The 19,176-nt window shown below is 39.8% G+C and overlaps 1 protein-coding gene across 8 annotated transcripts in view; it reads right to left on the bottom strand.

Moving 5' to 3' along the window:
* The window catches only part of NTRK3 (neurotrophic receptor tyrosine kinase 3), a 1,162,015-nt gene that overhangs the window by 565,263 nt on the left and 577,576 nt on the right, over positions 1–19,176 (bottom strand). For all 8 annotated transcript variants that reach the window (XM_069766240.1, XM_069766242.1, XM_069766243.1 and 5 more), the window contains 2 exons: positions 3,826–3,980; positions 974–1,116 (listed from right to left, as the gene is read on the bottom strand). In XM_069766240.1, coding sequence (XP_069622341.1) covers positions 974–1,116; positions 3,826–3,980 — 298 coding nt within the window. The remainder of the gene's footprint in view (positions 1–973; positions 1,117–3,825; positions 3,981–19,176) is intronic.

Here is a 19,176-nt window from a genome sequence, read left to right as displayed (position 1 = left end):
TTGTTTCACAATTACAATGCCATGTAAACAAGCTGACGATCACCGGATGAACGAGCAAAACGGGGAGAAATTTACTTTTTTGCAGTATGAAAAATAATCGTTCTTGATGGTACATCGCACTTTGTTAACGGGACTCTCAGTGCCAAAACATGGCAGCCTATGTGCACTGAGCGATCTAGTGTAGATCATTCAGTGCACATCAATTACTTTGGTCTGTCTGTATAAACAGGCAGTCAAATGACCGCCGATCTGTAAAAGTTTACCAAATGGCGGTCATACTGTGTAAACAAACCCTTAGGCTTTATTCACACGTCTATATAACATTGTCATGTTGTACAGATCCGTAGTATAGAGTCCATAGAATTCTTTATTATTTTTTTTAGCCATAAATTCATGGAAAACTATGTAGCAGCATGGCATGCAAATATGGAGGTTATTCATTTGCCAATTCTCTCAAAAAGGGGCCCTTGAAAAATGGAGGATCTGCCAAAAGAGTTGTCAAGTCTCCTGCACATCACTGAAGCCTCCCAAAACCTACCACAAACCAATGTTTTGTCTAAATGCGCTATCATTACAAGAATTAGTACAGTTTATATGCCAAAGCCTAAGAGAAGCATAGCCTGTAAAAAAAAGCATGGCAATTGATGGAAAAGTTTTGCTTCTCTTTACACTGTAAGCAACACCTCCCATAGAGATGGAAAATTCCATCTAGGGTTAGAGAAACTATGTGAGGACACAATGTCTGTTACATCCTGAAAGAATTTACTATACCAGGACTTTGTACAATATGTTACCCCTGAATTAATTTACAAATGGTCTGGGTAACTTTGAAAAAAACAACCCTATGTTTTGCAAACACCTGTACTAGTTAACTGCCTTTTATGGTCTGTAGTTGAACTAGATGGGTTTATGTTCCTTTCCAGCCTTATTGACTTGGCATCTTTAGATATAATCTGTAGATTTTGCTTCTCACCTGATGTGTGCTAATTGAATGGAGGTGTGAAACAGCCCAATCAACATCTGGTAAGGGTGATCCAGAACCATTGCAGGTAACTACAGCATTGTGTCCTTCGTGTACCTCCAAACTGCTGTGACTGACACTGACCCCGGGGACATCTGTGTGCAGAAAAAAGTTAAATGATCAGAAAATAATCACATCATGTCTTACCTCTTCTTCAAAAATAAGATTTGCTCTGCAGTTCACCAGTTCGCCAATGTAAAGTATACCTCAGAAAATCAGATTATTCCAAGATATGGTTTCAAATCATTCTTCCAAACAGTTAAGTGCTGCATCTTAATTCCCAATGGACAATTTAGTGATTATATTGTACTCCCCCAATAGGCGCGATTCTTAATCTTGAACCTTTGCTGTTATGAGCTGGAAAAAATAAAATCTATTCACAACAATGTGATCAACAATTGTAATTGCTCTGGGTTCCTAATCCAGTAGATGCTACTAGGAATATATTAATATGGAGGATTTACATCCACGGCTCACAGAGCGACAAAAAGGGACTTGAAAATAAGGAATCGTCTTCAGGTTTTACATTTTTTTTGCAAACAAAATGAAAGAACCTTAAACTGTGGCACTAAGCTGATTATATTGATCACATATTCTTCAACACCTGTTGGCAGGCAGCGTGGTGTAGAAAACTGAGTGGCAGGGAGAATTATTTATCTCGATAACAGCGGCTAATCCTCTAGGAAGACAAGAAGGCCGGAATATATTAAGATGCTCAGTGCCACGAGGAGCTGTGATAACACAATTCAGATCAGCATTGTACCTGCATACTGAAAACAACTTGTTTTATTGCCTCTTAAAAAACAAACTTCAAATGAAAGAGGCAAATGATAAGAACACAAAGCCAGAGACAAACAGTAAGAGATAGGCCCGAGCTCCAGTGTCATGTCAGCCTACAGTCACACCGTGTGTAAGAAGGGACTGAGCCATCAGATATACCTCCTGCCGCAACGCTTCGGGACAGTTTCACCTAATAGATTTTGTGGTGTTGGTTAGCTGCAGAATTTTACATTCTTTTATATATTCTGTTGCGTATAAAACAATGGTGACTGTTATTATGAACTGTGAATTTTTGATCATTTTTTAATTTGTACTATTATTTTCTTCAAGAGATAGTAATAAAGGTGCGAGTGTCATCACAATATGACATCTCTGGAATTTATGCATCATTTTCCTCCTTTATTGAAACTAATAATGAAACAAGACTAAACGAGAAAAGGACAATGACTTTCTCAACACAATGTCCAAGGCCTCCTGCACGTGTACGTGCTTCCGGTACGTGTAACATCCGTTTTTTCCACAGATACTTCACATACCCATTTTAACCTATGGTGATCTTCACATATCAGTTTGTCCGTGTGAACCACACAGAGACATGTCTGCTTTTTTCCGGCAGCACGGATGACAAGGGCCAATACAAGTCTATGGGTCCGTGAAAAACATGTACAGCACACAGATAACATCCGTGTGCCATCGGTGTGCTGTACGTGTCTAACATTGCAAACTATAGGGGATCTTTGTAATTTAACTCCAGAGAAACACTGATGACAAGTGAATGACACACTGATGATAGACTGATGGAAAACACTGATGACACCGGTAATGGTTTTTCACGTACATGTTTTATGGGAACGTGGGCAATGGGCCTAACTGAAAGACTAGGGAAATTTATTAAAGCTGCTGTCAAAGATATCTTTTAGAAAGTCAATCATATATGTGAGAAGATCCCATTGGTGTGGTCTTTGACCAAAATCCGAAATGAATTTTCAAAATGGAAAAATGTATTATCAAGCTGTTTTGCCACAGTATTTTATATGCCACAATGCGAGAATTCCTGACGCTATATATGTATGTATATACACACACAGACAAAGTTGTTGGCTGGTTCTTTTCTGTTAAAAAGTATTAACTGATAAAAATTAGACATTGCTTTTACCCCTAGGAAAGATGTAAAATATTTTGACCAATTGGACATGTTAAACTTAGATGTGTCCTTTAGTTAGCATCACAGGGGTCTGCAGGTTTGTAACCAGTCATTCTGCTTATTTAAAGGATGAAAAGTAGTCACTGTGCTGTTTGGTATCATGGTGTGTACCACACTTAATTTAGACCTATGAAACATATTAAGGTACTGTTTGCATCACATTTGTATTTTTTCCTCATATAAATCTGTAGGCTTTCAAAGGGGCTGGTTAAAAGGTTGTGTTAGTCTCCATTTGACAATTTTTTGTCTGGATTTGTGTTACAGGTCAAAACATATGGAAACTCTCTTATTTTTCTTTCTTGTAGCCCCAAAAAATAAATTGTGTTGTAAAATGGGAATTAACAACAATCCTGGATTTAGAGATGGAAAATACTTTCCACATCCCTCTTTATTTTGTTGACACTAGCATCATTAATTGTTATTTTTTAATACTTTTGACTCCTTTATTTATATTGTTACTGCATTCCGTAGCTTTTCTTGGCTCTTGTAAGTAACTATTGGCGATACTTTGAACGATAGATGGAATAATAGCTGAACATTTCCAGTCTTTCTAATTTTCAAAACATACATATTGTTATTTCCTACAGGGGCATACCTAGAAGAGGGCTATCTGGCTATATGTCGGGAGTTGTACCGCAACAGGTTTTGTTCCATTCACAATTATACATGTATTTACATTTATTTCTCCCCTTGGAGGAAAAGGAGATAAAGGAATAAATTGATGGAAAATAAACTAGTGGTAAAATAAAATATAAAGGCAATATCAAGAAATCCAAATAGTATATTAAACATACATGATTGCACTTAAATAACTACTCACCGCACTGTGAGATGTTCATTCTATGAAGTGTGATGTTGTGGCCTCTCATCGTACAGAACAGGCTCTGCTTCCCCAAACTCGCCTCATTTTTCCTATAGGCAATCTGTATCCAGCGTATGTCACAGCTGCAGGTGAACTGGTTGTTTTCTATTATTCTGTGTAAAATCATGGACAAAGATAAGTGAGAAGGTTCGGCATGTAGAACAATTATATATACAGTTGGGGTAGCTGCTGTGACATTCAGTGACATAAAAGTGACAGGTAAAGTGCAATGCTTCTCTCCCTGTCTATATCCTTATGGGGACCAGCACTAAGGACATTCGGGAGAGCAGCAACTAAATGTCACCTTTAATGCCTTTCTAAAAAAGATAAATCTCTTGTACTTGCAAAATCACAAAGGACAAGGTTGATCTATTATACTCTTCATCAAGTTACAGACTTTGTTTTGCATTTGTTTTGTTTAACTCATTTTAGTGTAATGACCTGTAAGATCCTTCAGCCGTTCCCAGCGGTGGCCGAGCACCGGCCAAAGTTTTAAAAACCACAGATGGATACAGATACAGTCTTATCTATGCACTAAAACATGCATATCTACATTGTCTCTATGTCCCAAAAGGGAATGTTCTCCAGCACCAAAAGAGAGTTTTTAAAATTTAGCCTTTAACCCCGTAACACCCAGATCTTTTTTCGATTTTGCATTTTCGTTTGTCATTCCCTCCTTCCCAGAGCCATAACTTTTTTATTTTTCTGTCAATATGGTCATGTGAGGGCTTATTTTTGCAGAACAAGTTAAACTTTTGATCGGCATCATTGGTTTTAGATGTTGTGTACTAGAAAATGGGAAAAAAATTCCAAGTGCGGTGAAATTGCCAAAAAAACTGCAATGCCACACACGTTTTTTCTTTGTTTTTTTGCTAGGTACACTAAATGCTAAAACTGACCTGCTATTATGATTCTCCAGGCCATTAAAAGTTCATAGACAGCAAACATGTCTAGGTTGTTTGTTTAAGTAAGTGGTGAAAAAATATTCCAAACTTTGCTTAAAAATTTTTTTTTCCGATACCCGTAGCGTCTCCATTTTTCGTTATCTGAGGTCGGGTGAGGGCTTATTTTTTGCATACCGAGCTTTTTAATGATAACATTTTGGTGCAAATACATTCTTTTGGTCGCCCGTTATTGCATTTTAATGCAATGTTGCGGAGACCAAAATAACATAATTTGGCGTTTTTACTTTTTTATTGCTACGCCGTTTAGCGCTCAGGTTAATAATTTTTTTTTGATCGATCGGGCGATTCTGAATGCGGCAATGCCAAATATGTGTAGGTTTGATTTTTTTTATTGTTTTATTTTAAATGGGGCGAAAGAGGGGCGATTTAAAATTTTATTTTTTTTATTTTTTCCATATTTTAAAAAACATTTTTTTAATTTTGGCATGCTTCAATAGCCTCCATGGGACGATAGAAGCTGCCATAACTTGATCGGCTCTGCTACATAGAGGCGATGCTCAGTTCATCTATGTAGCAGAATTACTGCATTAATATGAGCGCTGACCACAGGGTGGCACTCATAGCAATCTTGCATCAGACACACCGATGACCCCCGATCATGTGACAAGGGTCACCGATGCATGCCTTTCCGGTCTTGTGGCTGGAAGCGCTTGCTAAATGCTGCTGTCAGAGTTTGACAGCGGCATTTAACTAGTTACAGTGGGGCAAAAAAGTATTTAGTCAGTCAACAATAGTGCAAGTTCCACCACTTAAAAAGATGAGAGGCGTCTGTAATTTACATCATAGGTAGACCTCAACTATGGGAGACAAACTGGGAAAAAAAAATCCAGAAAATCACATTGTCTGTTTTTTTTTATCATTTTATTTGCATATTATGGTGGAAAATAAGTATTTGGTCAGAAACAAATAATCAAGATTTCTGGCTCTCACAGACCTGTAACTTCTTCTTTAAGAGTCTCCTCTTTCCTCCACTCATTACCTGTAGTAATGGCACCTGTTTAAACTTGTTATCAGTATAAAAAGACACCTGTGCACACCCTCAAACAGTCTGACTCCAAACTCCACTATGGTGAAGACCAAAGAGCTGTCAAAGGACACCAGAAACAAAATTGTAGCCCTGCACCAGGCTGGGAAGACTGAATCTGCAATAGCCAACCAGCTTGGAGTGAAGAAATCAACAGTGGGAGCAAAAATTAGAAAATGGAAGACATACAAGACCACTGATAATCTCCCTCGATCTGGGGCTCCACGCAAAATCCCACCCCGTGGGGTCAGAATGATCACAAGAACGGTGAGCAAAAATCCCAGAACCACGCGGGGGGACCTAGTGAATGAACTGCAGAGAGCTGGGACCAATGTAACAAGGCCTACCATAAGTAACACACTACGCCACCATGGAACTCAGATCCTGCAGTGCCAGACGTGTCCCACTGCTTAAGCCAGTACATGTCCGGGCCCGTCTGAAGTTTGCTAGAGAGCATTTGGATGATCCAGAGGAGTTTTGGGAGAATGTCCTATGGTCTGATGAAACCAAACTGGAACTGTTTGGTAGAAACACAACTTGTCGTGTTTTGAGGAAAAAGAATACTGAGTTGCATCCATCAAACACCATACCTACTGTAAAGCATGGTGGTGGAAACATCATGCTTTGGGGCTGTTTCTCTGCAAAGGGGCCAGGACGACTGATCCGGGTACATGAAATAATGAATGGGGCCATGTATCATGAGATTTTGAGTGCAAACCTCCTTCCATCAGCAAGGGCATTGAAATGAAACGTGGCTGGGTCTTTCAACATGACAATGATCCAAAGCACACCGCCAGGGCAATGAAGGAGTGGCTTAGTAAGAAGCATTTCAAGGTCCTGGAGTGGCCTAGCCAGTCTCCAGATCTCAACCCTATAGAAAACCTTTGGAGGGAGTTGAAAGTCCGTGTTGCCAAGCGAAAAGCCAAAAACATCACTGCTCTAGAGGAGATCTGCATGGAGGAATGTGCCAACATACCAACAACAGTGTGTGGCAACCTTGTGAAGACTTACAGAAAACGTTTGACCTCTGTCATTGCCAACAAAGGATATATTACAAAGTATTGAGATGAAATTTTGTTTCTGACCAAATACTTATTTTCCACCATAATATGCAAATAAAATGTTAAAAAAACAGACAATGTGATTTTCTGGATTTTTTTTTCTCAGTTTGTCTTCCATAGTTGAGGTCTACCTATGATGTAAATTACAGACGCCTCTCATCTTTTTAAGTGGTGGAACTTGCACTATTGCTGACTGACTAAATACTTTTTTGCCCCACTGTAATAGGCATGGGTGGATCACGTTTCCATCCACACCTATTGCAGGTACATGTCAGCTGTTCAAAACAGCTGACATGTCCCGGCTTGGATGCGGGCTCAACGTCGGAGCCCACATCAAAGTGGGGGTGCTGCCATCGGACGTACTATTCCATCGATGGCAAAAAGGGGTTAATCATATAGGATAAAAAATTTGCAAAAATGTGCACACATTAAAAAACACGTAATGTTTATGCATTTCTTGTAGAATAATCTTTTATTAAGTATTATGTTTTAGGGTGTATGCACAGTCTGCAATTGTTTTTACTTTATGAATAATGGCTAAGTTTTAACTACTTTCCTTTGGTGCTGGAGAACATCCCCATTTGGACCATTGAGAGCTGGAAACCAGAACAGTGCATACACCATGTACCACATTCAGACCACAGAACGTCTACCATGGAAGTCTCCCGGGATACTAATCTCTATCACTGGAGTGGTGAGCTGAATTGCCACTTTTTCTATTTTTCACAGACTATACAGTATGTGACTTGATGTAAGGACAACATGAACTCTAAAATTACAAAAATGGATTTTATCATTACTAAAATTTATGAAGGAGGTTTTTCAAGAATAAACACCACTCACCGTATATACTCGAGTATAAGCCGATATTCTCAGCCCATTTTTTGGGGCTGAAAGTGCCCCTCTTGGCTTACACTCGAGTCATGGTTGGCTGGGGGGTCGGCGGGTGAGGGGGAGCGATGACTGTCACATACTCACCTGCTCCTGACGCGGCCCCTGCATGTCCCATGGTCTCTAGTGCCCGCAGCTCTTCCTCTGTTCAGCGGTCACGTGGTACAGCTCATTAAAGTAATGAATCTGGACTCCACTCCCATAGTGGTGGAGCCGCATATTCACTACTGTAATGAGCGGTACCAGTGACCGCTGACAGAGGAAGAAGCTTCCGGCTCCCGGTGACCATCTGTCCTGTAGAAGCTGCCAGGGACCACGCCGGGAGCAGGTGAGTATTTCATATTCACCTTTCCCCGTTCCACCGCCGCTCAGTATTCCGTGTCCTGTGCAGTGACTGTTCAGGTCAAAGGGCGTGATTCTGCCTGAACAGTCACTGTGGAGAGACGGGATGCTGAGGAGCAGCGGGCAGCAACGAGAGGTGAGTATGTATTTTTTTTACTATCGCAGCAGCATTACATGTGGCACATTTGTATATGGAGCATCTTATGAGGCCATAATGAACTGTATGGAGCATTATATGTGGCACATTTTTATATGGAGCATCTTATTGGGCCATAATGAACTGTATGGAGCATTATATGTAGCACATTTTTATATGGAGCATCTTATGGGGCCATAATGAACTGTATGGAGCATTATATGTGGCACATTTTTATATGGAGCATCTTATGGGGCCATAATGAACTGTATGGAGCATTATATGTGGCACTTTTGTATATGGAGCATCTTATGGGGCCATAATGAACTGTATGGAGCATTACAGGTGGCACATTTGTATATGGAGCATCTTATGGGGCCATAATGAACTGTATGGAGCATTATATGTGGCAAATTTTTATATTGAGCATCTTATGGGGCCATAATAAACTGTATGGAGCATTATATGTGACACATTTGTATATGGAGCATCTTATGGGGCCATAATGAACTGTATAGAGAATTATATGTGGCACATTTTTATATGGAGCATCTTATGGGGCCATAATGAACTGTATGGAGCATTATATGTGGCACATTTGTATATGGAGCATCTTATGGGGCCATAATGAACTGTATGGAGCATCACATGTGGCACATTTGTATATGGAGCATCTTATGGGGCCATAATGAACTGTATGGAGCATTACATGTGGCACATTGTTATATGGAGCATCTTATGGGGCCATAATGAACTGTATGGAGCATCACATGTGGCACATTTGTATATGGAGCATCTTATGGGGCCATAATGAACTGTATGGAACATTATATGTGGCACATTTTTATATTGAGCATCTTATGGGGCCATAGTGAACTGTATGGAGCATTATATGTGGCACATTTTTATATGGAGCATCTTATGAGGCCATAGAGAACTGTATGGAACATTATACGTGGCACATTTTTATATGGAGCATCTTACGGGGCCATAATGAACTGTATGGAGCATTATATGCGGCACATATTTATATGGAGCATCTTATGGGGGCCATAATAAACTGTATGGAACATTATACGTGGCACATTTTAACACTTAACCTACTGATGTCTCAATCAATTTTACTTTTATTGGTATCTATTTTTATTTTTGAAATTTACCAGTAGCTGCTGCATTTCCCACCCTAGGCTTATACTCGAGTCAATAAGTTTTCCCAGTTTTTTTGTGGCAAAATTAGGGGTCTCGGCTTATACTCGGGTCGGCTTATACTCGAGTATATAAGGTATATATCAATTGCATATTCCATGGAGTACTAATTAATGGAGGTCTGACCCCTTGGACCTTCATATAATGTCTAAATTATAGGACCTTGTACATTGGTTCATGTGTTTTTTTTGAGACATGCTACAAATGTGACAAGATGCAATGGGAAATTGCCACCATCATGTGAATCTTGTTTCTACCAATTATTGATATTTCTGTTTGTAAAACTCCTTAAAGTAATCCTGACCAAAAAATATGTGTTGGTTGGGCATTGTTCAAGCCTTTTCTTAGCAATATGACAGATTCCTAATTGTGATAGCAAGCCAAAAGCCTGAAGAAATGTTAGTGGTGCATATTGTTGATATACCCCAAGCATTTCCATTGTAAGAATTCATGCACAAAGGTCTTCTCATCCATTTTGTCTATTAGTGGTACCATAAGCATTTTATGCAATTGAAAGGGATATACAGATTCTAACAAATTATCATCTATCAATTGGATATGCAAAAAATGTTCGATCAGTGCCATGCCCCACACTTAGGCTGCCGTCACACTAGCAGTATTTGGTCAGTATTTTACATCAGTATTTGTAAGCCAAAACTGGGAGTGGAACAATTAGAGGAAAAATATAATAGAAGCATGTCACCCCTTCTGGATTTATCACCCACTCCTGGTTTTGGCTTACAAATACTGATGTAAAATATTGACCAAATACTGCTGGTGTGACGGCAGCCTTAGAATTCAATACAGTATTATATTGTATTGTTGCCGTCACACGGTTATGTAATCAGTTTGCCTTTTAGAAGTTTGTCTCGCCCTGTAGCCCACTTCTGATGTAAGTAACCCCTCCCTTCTTCTCAAGTTAGTGTTTGTCATCCATCTTGCTAGGATCATCTCTGCACATCTCTTTGTTCCTACTGCAGCTATTGCTGTTACTAATGTGCATAAAACAAGAATTTAGCCTGAGAATAAACTTCTTCTGGAATCTTCATACATCCCTCTGTAGTCGAGTTAAGCTATCTGGTGAAGTTCTCCGTGTAAGTACTGGTTCAATGTAGATTTCAATAGAAACACTGTCTAAGGAGCCCCACACTCACAAACTGGTTATGGAGTCAGAATAATCAGCATTGTTCCAACTTCTGTGATCCTTATCAATCATGAGATCCAGGGTCCCATGTGTCACTCCAATCCCAGGATCAAGACTCCCACTAGGAGTAGTGGCACCCTGTCACTTTATTTTAAGTTCTGCAGTTCTAACCAACTGCTGTATAATTGTGGTGTTCCGGGCTGGTGGGAAATAGAATACTTCGGACACCTTCCCTCAGAATTGGTGGGGATTTCAGAAGTCAGATCCACTCCATTATAACCCCTATCTACTGGATAATTGGTTATAACTGGAAAACCCCTTTAAGAACGGTACAAATATGTCCGCCACTACCAGTAATTACGAGTCATTATGATTACTCATTAAAATAAACTATTTCATTTAGAGACGTTGTGCCAATAATGTTTCTATCTAGAAAAAAAACTTTACGAAATAAACAACTGAAATAAAATCTTATTCATCCATTTCATAGCTATTTCCTGAGAACAGCTCAGGGTTTCACAGACATATTTATTAATTATTTTTTGGCTAAGGTTAATGAACATTAGAGGAATATCTGCCCAAGATAAACAATTACTATTATTTTTAATAATAATGCCTTTAACTGACTTGACAGCAGAGCATCGGAGATTATCCTAATGAGTAAAAATCTGCATACGCATGTCATTATCCTGATAGCAGATTTTTTTTTACAACCTAAATGATCATGTCACTATGATGTTGTGCCCCAGGGACCGAGAAAATGGCTCTTATTCCGATGCCTTATCAGTGATAAAAGCTACATGGCAAGAGCTTTAACTCGCTACTACAGTAACCAATAAAGTGGATAAAATAGTGTCTTGCATTTCTGTTGATAATTAATGAAGTCTGCATTAATAATGAAAGACCTGTGTGCTCAAGGGCTAAATTTACTAACAACCTGCATTAGTGCCAATGATGTAACTTGTCTTAATCGAAAGACACATGGGAGGCCTGTGCACAAATTATCTTTTGCCATTTACTGGATCCATTTAACACCACAAACCTGCCACATCTTTGTTCTATGGATTATTTATACATTTGCCTCATTATTAATTCATGATGCATTTTACACAACTATTTTGAGCAATGTTTATGGGAAGAGATGCAGTTATTATTTTACTTAATGTCCTTTTAGCTTCCTAATGCTGCACATCTATTTCCTTTTAACTGGAAGCATGTGTTAAGTTTAAATCCCTGTGCAATGATGTACTACTGTGAAATAATGCTACAATCTTAACAGCACCACACACATTTGATATCTAATATCATGACAATAATTGTATAAACGACATACATACATGTGTATATCTACTATATAAAGCTGAATGTGTGTATGTATGTATGTGTGTGTGTGTGTCCGGGATTGGACAGTCACACGTCTGGACCCCGAGAGCGTCATAGGCTATATTGTGAGGCGAAATTTTAACCCCGCGCGTTCCAATTCACCAAACAATTTTGCCCCTATCTACATAATGGGGAAAAAAGTGAAAGGAAAAGTGTTGGAGGCGTCGCAGCTACAGCAACAAAATTTTGCACAGTCACACGTCTGGACCCTGAGAGCGTCATAGGCTACGTTGTGAGGTGAAATTTTAACCCCGCGCTTTCCAATTCACCAAAGTATTTTTCCCCTATCTACATAATGGGGAAAAGTGAAAGGAAAAGTGTTGGAGGCAAATTGACAGCTGCCAGATGTGAACAAGGGGGACTTAAAGAGTGAGAGCGATGGCGCAAAAGAGTATATACCGTACAGTTGCTAAGGTGGGGCCCCGACATGAGATACTCACCACACACGGGGATATGAACACACACACAAAATGCGCCACCCCATACCACGTGCTTGAACACATATACCACCCTCAGCACACATTTCACCACACATACACCAACCTCGCCACATAAAAGTCGAAACACAAAAGTCGCCGCTCAAAACTCGCCACGCGCAAAACTCGCCACATGCAAAACTAGGCTCACGCAAAACTCGCTACAAGTGCAAAACTCACCTCATGGAAAACTTGCCACACGCAAAACTTGCACACGCGGAAAAATTGCCACATGCACAAAATTTGCAACACATGCAAAAGTTGCCTCACACAAAACTTGCACATACTCATAAGGCACCACACATAAAACTCGCCACGCGCAAAACTCGCCATGCGCAAAACTTGCTGCATACAACTTGCTACACTAACCTGTCACATGCAACTCGACACACAAAAAGTTGCTACACGCATGTCGCCACACAAAACTCATCTCACAAAAGTCGCTACATGCATGTCGCCACACACAACTCAACACACACAACTTGACAAACGAAACTCGCCCTAAAACACACACAAGTCTGGTATTATCCTTCAAAAATAAAAATCTGATTAATAAGCAGACAAACTACAAGAGCAACAAATGTACCATATAGGAAATACGGCAGCTGTCAGTCACATGACCTGTCTATTATGTGTATGTGTGAGCTAATATATACTGCCAGGGGGAGGGCTTCCTGTTGGCTGGGGATTTATCAGGCTGCCAATTTATCTTACAAATACTGAGGTAAAAATACTGAGCAAATAACGTGTGAACGAGGTCTAATACAGGAGATCACACAGGTATATACTATATACAGGGGAGATGACACACAGATATATACTATATACAGGAGAGATGACACACAGGTATATACTATATAGAGGAGGAGATGACATACAGGTACATACTATATACAGGAGGAGATTACCTACAGGTATATACTATATACAGGAGGAGATGACATACAGGTATATGCTATATATAGAAGATGACATACAGGTATATACTATATACAAAAGGAGATGACACACAGATATATACTATATACAGGAGGAGATGACATACAGGTATATACTATATATAGAAGGAGATGACATACAGGTATATACTATATATAGGAGGAGATGACATACAGGTATATACTATATATAGGAGGAGATGACATACAGGTATATACTATATACAGGGGAGATGACACACAGCAGGTATATACTATATACAGAGGAGATGACATACAGGTATATACTTATATACAGGAGATGACATACAGGTGTATACTATATATAAGGGAGATGACAAACATGTATATACTGAGGTGAAAATGAGAAGTGTGAGGTGAAAATGAAAAGGTGTGAGTGCAAAATGAGAGGAGTGAGGGAAAATAGTGGAGTGATCGGAAAATGACAGATGTGAGGTCGAAATGACAAGTGTTAGGGGGGAATGAGAGGAGTGAGGGAGAAAATGAGAGGTGTGAGGGAGAAAATGAGAGATGTGAGGGGGAAAATTAAAGATGTGATTGGGAAAATGAGAGGCGTGATGGGAAAATAAGAGAAGTGACGTGCTATAAATAACCACAGATATTTACTATGCCCAGGCAACGCCGGGCTCTTCAGCTAGTCTAATACTGTATATAAAGCTGAATGTGTGTATGTATGTATGTGTGCATGTCTGGGATTGGCATCTGCACCGTCGCAGCTACAGCCACAAAATTTTGCACAGTCACACGTCTGGACCCCTAGAGTGTCACAGGCTATATTGTGAGGCAAAATTTTAACCCCACGCATTCCAATTCACCAAACAATTTTGCCCCTATCTACATAATGGGGAAAAGTGAAAGGAAAAGTGTTGGGAGGCAAATTGACAGCTGCCAGATGTGAACAAGGGGGACTTAAAGAGTGAGAGCGATGGCACAAAGAGTATATACCGTACAGTTGCTAAGGTGGGGCCCCGACATGGGATACTCACCACACACGGGGATATGAACACACACACAAAATGCGCCACACACTACCACATGCTTGAACACATATAACACCCTCAGCACACATTTCACCACACGTACACCAACCTCGCCACATAAGTCGAAACACAAAAGTCGCCACTCAAAACTTGACACGCGCAAAATTTGCCACATGCAAAGCTAGGCTCACGCAAAACTCACCACACGTGCAAAACTCACCTCATGGAAAACTCGCCACACGCAAAACTTGCACACGCGGAAAAATTGCCACATGCACAAAAGTTGCAACACATGCAGAAGTTGCCTCACACAAAACTTGCACATACTCAAAAGCACCACACATAAAACTTGCCACGTGCAAAACTCGCCATGTGCAACACTTGCTGCACACAACTTGCTACACTAACCTGTCACATGGAACTTGACACATAAAAAGTTGCTACACGCATGTCGCCACACAAAACTAATCTCACAAAAGTCGCTACATGCATGTCGCCACATGCAACTCAACACACACAACTTGACACATGAAACTCGCCCTAAAACACACACAAGTCTGGTATTATCCTTCAAAAATAAAAATCTGATTAATAAGCAGGCAAACTACAAGAGCAACAAATGTACCATATAGGAAATGCGTCAGCTGTCAATCACGTGACCTGTCTATTATGTGTATGTGTGAGCTAATATATGCTTCCAGCGGGGAGGGCTTCCTGTTGGCTGGAGATTCATCAGACTGCCAATAGCAACCAATCACAGCTCAGCTTCTATTTTGTTAATTAATCTTTGCTCTGATTGGTTAACATAGGCAACAAAGGACATTCTCAGTATAACAAAGCTTGTGTGAGGTAATAGCTTGTCAGTTAGGGTGTGTTGGTGGAAAGGCTGATGTCAGTCACATTACCTTTATGTGAGAGGATATAGAAACTGCCAGTAACAGACTATTTTTACCACAATAATGCCTCATAAGAAAAGGAATTCCATGGCACGAATGTCAGCTGATGCGAAAAGAAAAGCTGCATTACAGGCCAATGAAAAATGTGAAGAACGAGAAACAAGGCTGACACACATGAGAACAGCAGCTGCTTCCTCAAGAGCCAATGAACTTTCTGAACAGAGGGAAGCGAGGCTTGCAGACATGAAAACAAGAGCTGCTTCCTCAAGAGCCAATGAACTTAGTTTTTGCCTTTTAATAATTACATTTCTATCTATTTGTTTTGTGGTTTTTGTGTGCATAATAAATTTTTGCTAACACATTCTATTTTGCTAACAGCAGTTATTAACCCGGGCGAAGCTGGGTAGTACAGCTAGTATATCCATATATATAATTGTCTAAGGGGTACTTCTATCTGTTTGTCTGTCTGTAATGGAAATCCCGCATCGCTGATTGGTCGCGGCTGGCCAATCAGTGACGGCACAGTCCGGCAGCGAATTCGCCCTTCCCTACTCCCCTCCAGTCATTGCCCCCTCCCCACTCCCCAGTCACTGCCCCGTAGTGATTTAGCAGTCCGTTAAATGGACTGCATTACACCGCGGCATAACGTGGTGTAACGCAGTCTGTTAATGCTGCTATTAACCCTGTGTGACCAACTTTTTACTATTGATGCTGCCTATGCAGCATCAATAGTAAAAAGATATAATGCTAAAAATAATTAAAAAAATTAAAAATCATTATATTCTCACCTTCCAGTGCCTTTCTCGCTCCTCGCGACGCTCCGGTCCCAAGAATGCATTGCGGCGGAGATGACGTAGCGTTCTCGCGAGATGATGATGTAGCGGTCTCGTGAGACCGCTACATCATCACGTGTTATTGCTGCAATGCATTCTTGGGATCGGAGTGTCGTGAGGAGCATCGCTTAATGCCTGGGCTGGATCCAGGGGCCACCGGAAGGTTAGTATATAACTATTTTTTTTTTTTATTCTTTTTTAACAGGGATATGGTGCCCACATTGCTATATACTATGTGGGCTGTGTTATATACTACGTGGGCTGTGTTATATACTGCATGGCCTGTGTTACATACTGCATGGCTTGTGTTATATACTACGTCTCTGTGCTATATACTATGTGGGCTGTGCTATATACTGCGTGGCTGTGCAATATACTATGTGGCTGTGTTATATACTGCATGGGCTGTGTTATATACTGCGTGGCCTGTGTTAAATACTATGTCTCTGTGCAATATACTACGTGTGCTGTGCTATATAATATGTGGGCTGTGTTATATACTATGTCGCTGTGTTATATACTACGTCGCTGTGCTATATACTACATGGCTGTGTTATATACTATGTCACTGTGCTATATACTACGTGGCTGTGTTATATACTACGTCGCTGTGCTATATATATATATATATATATATATATATATATATATATATAAGGGATGGGGGCAATGTTCTGGATCACTGCGTTGAGAAACACGTGATGGTGTCTCCGTGGTGTTGGATGTTTTGATCTCCCCGAGGTCATTCATCCTTATGTTTATGTTTATAGCCTGCAGATTGCAGCTCAGCACCTTACTAATAATATACGGTGGGGTAAAAAAGTATTTAGTCAACCACCAATTGTGCAAGTTCTCAAACTTAAAAAGATGAGAGATGCCTGTAATTGACATCATAGGTAGAACACAACTATGAGAGTCAAAATGAGAAAACAAATCCAGAAAATCACCTTGTCTGGTTTGGCAACATATATTTTGCAAATTATGGTCACTTTGCTGGGCACTCATACCATCCTCATGAAGTAGGTTTCTGAAAGATTGAGCAGACACATGGATGTTGGTGACCTGCTGGAGGTCATTTTGCAGGGCTCTGAATGTGCTTTTCCTCTCCCACCTTGCACAAAGGAGGAGGTAGAGGTCCTGCTGCTGGGCTGTTCCCCTCTTATGGCCTCATCCACATCTCCTGGTGTACTTGCCTCCCTCCTGGTATCTGCTCATGCTCTGTGTGATGACAGACACAGTACCCTTCTTGCCACAGCTTGTATTGATGTGCCATCCTTGATAAGCTGCACTACCTAAGCAACTTTTGTGGTTTATACAACAGACACTACCTCATGGTACTGTACCTCTAAGGGTGATTGCAATGACAAAATGCAAAAGTGATTAAAACAACAGCCAAAAAGGATGAGAACCGAGAATTGGTCTGTGGTCACCCGCTGAAGAATTACTCCTTTATAGGGGTTGTCTTGCTATTTTCTTATCTTTTCTACCTGTTGTCTTTTCCATTTGAACAACAGCAGGAGAAATTGATTCACGATCAGTGTTGCTTCATAACTGGACAGGTTGATTTCACAGAAGTATGATTGACTTGGAGTTTCATTGTGTTTTTTAAGTGTTGCCATTATTTTTTTGAAAAGTGTGTAAATATGTATATATATAAGTACACACTTGTGTATTTATATAAATATATATAAAAAACAAAATGAGTATATGCGCTGCTTTAAGTAGTAATAGCACACATACAGTACATAACATAGTATATACTTAGTAAACACTGTTTTTGACCAAAAAAGTGTAACCACCATTCCACCATGACAAGGAGTACCCAAGTTGGGACGGTGCTATCCTCTGGTATTAAGACCTCACCTTGCGTCAGAACGACCTCAATGTAGATGGGGCAAAGTAGGAAGAGATATAAATGAAATTCCTGGGTCAAAAAAAGATGACCACACCCCTAGAATAGCTCCATACACATTTGATAACCTCATATAATGACAAAACCTTTTTTTCCACAGGAGCAATGAAATCTTCTGTTGTCCCCCAATGGCTGCATCCTCTAATAATTACATACCTATTCATGTTTCAGAATCTATGGAATTTTAGAATCAAATCTTGCATTATATATGCTAAGCCATTACGCAGCACACCTGCAGTGCTACATGCCATACACCAGCCACAAAGTACTTATAAGGCTAGCTTTGAAATATCTACTTTACACTATATACAGTTACTAATTAAGGGCTAAACTAACATAAAACTCTTCTCCACTAGATCTAAACACATAACAGTACAGATACTGTAAAATATACAATTCTAATAAAGGCCTCCGAGATGTTAAGTAATAGCACATTAAATAATAGCACAAAACCTACCGAAAACACTTTAAAAGTGAGATGTGATCCACATAGCAATCTGCGTCAATGATTCAGATGTACGTGATAACTCCTTATATAAATAGCACAAGTGAAACGTTACTTTTATGTGATTAATTCACTTTCCCTTCAACTTGATACATAATCAACCACCAGACTTTGTTAGCAGTAGAAATTAACTTCTCAAAACATAATGCAAGTTACCGTCCACTCAGAAAAGTAGAACAAAGTAGTCTCCAAACTCAAACTCTCCTATTACAGAACAGTCCTCAAGTCTTCCATTGGACGTACACATCCATATCTGAAAAATGGTTCTAAATATATTTCAGTAATAGATGCTAAAAACTAGCAGATCTACAATGGGGAGATGAGAGCAATAATTCTGAGTAACAGGCCATGCAGAAAAAAAAGGATATACTGTATACTTTGGGCCCTAGAACAAATCAGCCAAAGAAAAAAATATCTTTATTAGATATGTATAAGAAAGGCGGCACTATGTAGAATACAGATAAATATATATATAGGCTAGGTCATATACCAGGTAAGATTCACCCAACACGAAAGTATAAATGGTGTAAAAACAAAAAGTTAATCAGGCTGAGGAGAAAGTGGGATACACTGTCCCTAAATGACCCTTAATTGTT

This window comes from Ranitomeya imitator, chromosome 4, assembly GCF_032444005.1.
Source record: "Ranitomeya imitator isolate aRanImi1 chromosome 4, aRanImi1.pri, whole genome shotgun sequence".
Lineage (NCBI taxonomy): Eukaryota > Metazoa > Chordata > Amphibia > Anura > Dendrobatidae > Ranitomeya > Ranitomeya imitator.
This window is presented reverse-complemented; position numbering and strand designations above follow the sequence as displayed.